Source organism: Anneissia japonica, unplaced genomic scaffold, assembly GCF_011630105.1.
Source record: "Anneissia japonica isolate Jap-2015-1 unplaced genomic scaffold, ASM1163010v1 scaffold287599_len23689_cov135, whole genome shotgun sequence".
Classification (NCBI taxonomy): domain Eukaryota; kingdom Metazoa; phylum Echinodermata; class Crinoidea; order Comatulida; family Comatulidae; genus Anneissia; species Anneissia japonica.
This window is the reverse complement of record NW_022687729.1, coordinates 6565-8881: the sequence shown is the minus strand read 5'-3', so window position 1 is coordinate 8881 and position 2317 is coordinate 6565. Positions and strand designations below refer to the sequence as shown.

General features: G+C 35.1%; 1 protein-coding gene across 1 annotated transcript in view; it reads right to left on the bottom strand.

The window, feature by feature from the left end:
• Positions 1-2101, bottom strand: part of LOC117120859 (otolin-1-like) — a 13658-nt gene extending 11557 nt beyond the window's left edge. Inside the window, exon 1 of the mRNA XM_033265955.1 lies at positions 1319-2101. Coding sequence (XP_033121846.1) covers positions 1319-2091 — 773 coding nt within the window. The 5' untranslated portion in view covers positions 2092-2101. The remainder of the gene's footprint in view (positions 1-1318) is intronic.
• Positions 2102-2317: the final 216 nt, after the last annotated feature.

Genomic DNA, 2317 nt, shown 5'->3' with positions numbered 1-2317 from the left:
ATACCGAAGTCTCAAAGCGCTCCAGACGTAAACGCGCCCTTAAAGAGCTGTCTCTTATACACATCAGCAGTGGTGATCGCAAACATACACCGATCACATGAACGCAGACAGCAGGCCTAGTGGCATCAATTATCATTATCATGTAGACTTCAGGCATGTATACAACAACTTTTAAGAGATCACGAAAGAGTCTGCTTCAATAGTGTAATACACCATGACCGTTTGGCTAAGCCCCGCCCTTCTTCCTAATGTTCTTCTGATTGGTCAGTTGTTAAGTTTTTGCAAAACATGCGCACATGATACGTTGGACGGAATGGCAGAAACCCGTACACTACAATATTTCAATTCAATGTTTTATTCTTCAAGCAACATTCATCATGTCATGAATGTTCGTAATGATTCGTATAATAATAGGCCTAATAATAATAATAATAATAATAATAATAATAATAATAATATAGACCTATAAAATGCAATAAATTGCATTCTCTAATTTCATTAATTAGAAACCAAACTATAAAAGTACGGTAATTTTATTCAAAATAAATATTTACGATTATGTTGAATTGAAAAAGTTCTGGTATTCAAGTTCATAATTTCCAATAACGAATAGTTTTTAAAACCTCAATATTCCTAATAGATAATTCTTAGTGTATATTATGCCATTTTTTCATTACGTAAAGCTACTGTTCATGCGATCTGTATCGTACTACATAGAGCAACAAATGACGTGTTCATCTGAGCAAATTCCAAACACTTGTCTTGACGTATTTGCTTACTCAATTCGATTTCAAACAATTAAATCAATCAGCTATATATTCATCTTATTTTTAGGCCTACTGTTTCCTTATTTCAATTATAATTTAGGTGAAAACCTCCCCACCCCCTTCCCCCCCACTTACATAGAAATCACGGGCTTCATAATAACAGACATTTTTTAAGGGATGTGGCTGCATAAAATGGATTTTTTTTGGCTGTATGGTTGTTTAATATGATTGACTGTAAGCACTCTTGAGTCGGCTTGCCGGCATTGAACCACTTTATAATAAGTGTCACATACTGTTATTGTTATTGTTATTATTATTATTGTTGTTATTGTTATTATAATTATCATTATTGTTATTATTTTAATTAGGCCTATCAATATTATTATTATTATTATTATTATTATTAATTTTTATTATTATTATTATTATTATTATTATTTGTAATCAATCAAGACTCTCTCCGAAAAAATCTACAGAACTATACTTGCACATCTACAATCATCAAAAATGCAAAGTACATCATTTATTAGTTCATATCGTATACCATAAACCCAGTAAAGGTAAGAGGGTGGCTTGAATGACCATAGACTTGTCTACCTTCGTTCGTCAGCCAGACTCCATCGCCGACATTCAGTTGAACTGTTGCTCCAGAACTTAACTGATCATTACTAGTAGTGGTACTACGATGTACGGTTGTGATATCTCGCCCATTTAACTTCATTTTAACATACGGAGCATAACCACTTAGCGACAAAAAACTAAACATGAAGTAATAGAAACCTGAAATTCTACATGTAAACTTTCCGGTATTCTTATCGAAGTCTTCTCCGACATTAATCTCCATTGAAGTGAATAGAATGATCGATTCTGAAGTGGGTACTGAAGTGGTGCGTACTGCAGTAAACGCAGATTTACGGACTTGTGGTGATTCGCCCTTTTCTCCTTTTGATCCATTGTTCCCTTGTGGTCCTTGTGGTCCTATTTTTCCAAGCGGTCCTTGTTTACCTGGAGATCCTTCGCTTCCTTTATTGCCTTTTGAACCTTCATTTCCCGGCTCTCCTTTTTCGCCTCTATCTCCTTTTTCACCTCGGACAAACTCACCTCTGTCACCCTTACTACCAGATGGTCCAGCTGGACCCAACCCTCCAGATGTTCCTGGAACCCCAGGAATCCCAGGTTGCCCAGGCGGCCCGTGGCAGCACATATTACAAGTTTCATGGACGTTTTTTTCAGGTGTTGTAGTCGTAGACAAGCTTTCTGGTAGGCAAGTTAATAGACTGATCAAACCAATTAAGAGTGCACATGATGTCAAAGACGGATTCATTTGTATTCTAAATATGAAAAAACGAAAGAATTCTGTTCATTATTTGGAAATTACAACCCGGTTAGTTAAATCTATCCATGCAAAGTAAATTTTAAAATGAAATGAAATAAAAGTGGACATATTCTCTTTTTATGCTACCACACCCACCACAATTTATAATTGTCAAATAATTTATTAACACATAATTATATTTATATAGCGTTATACCGAAGTTTCAAAGCGCTCC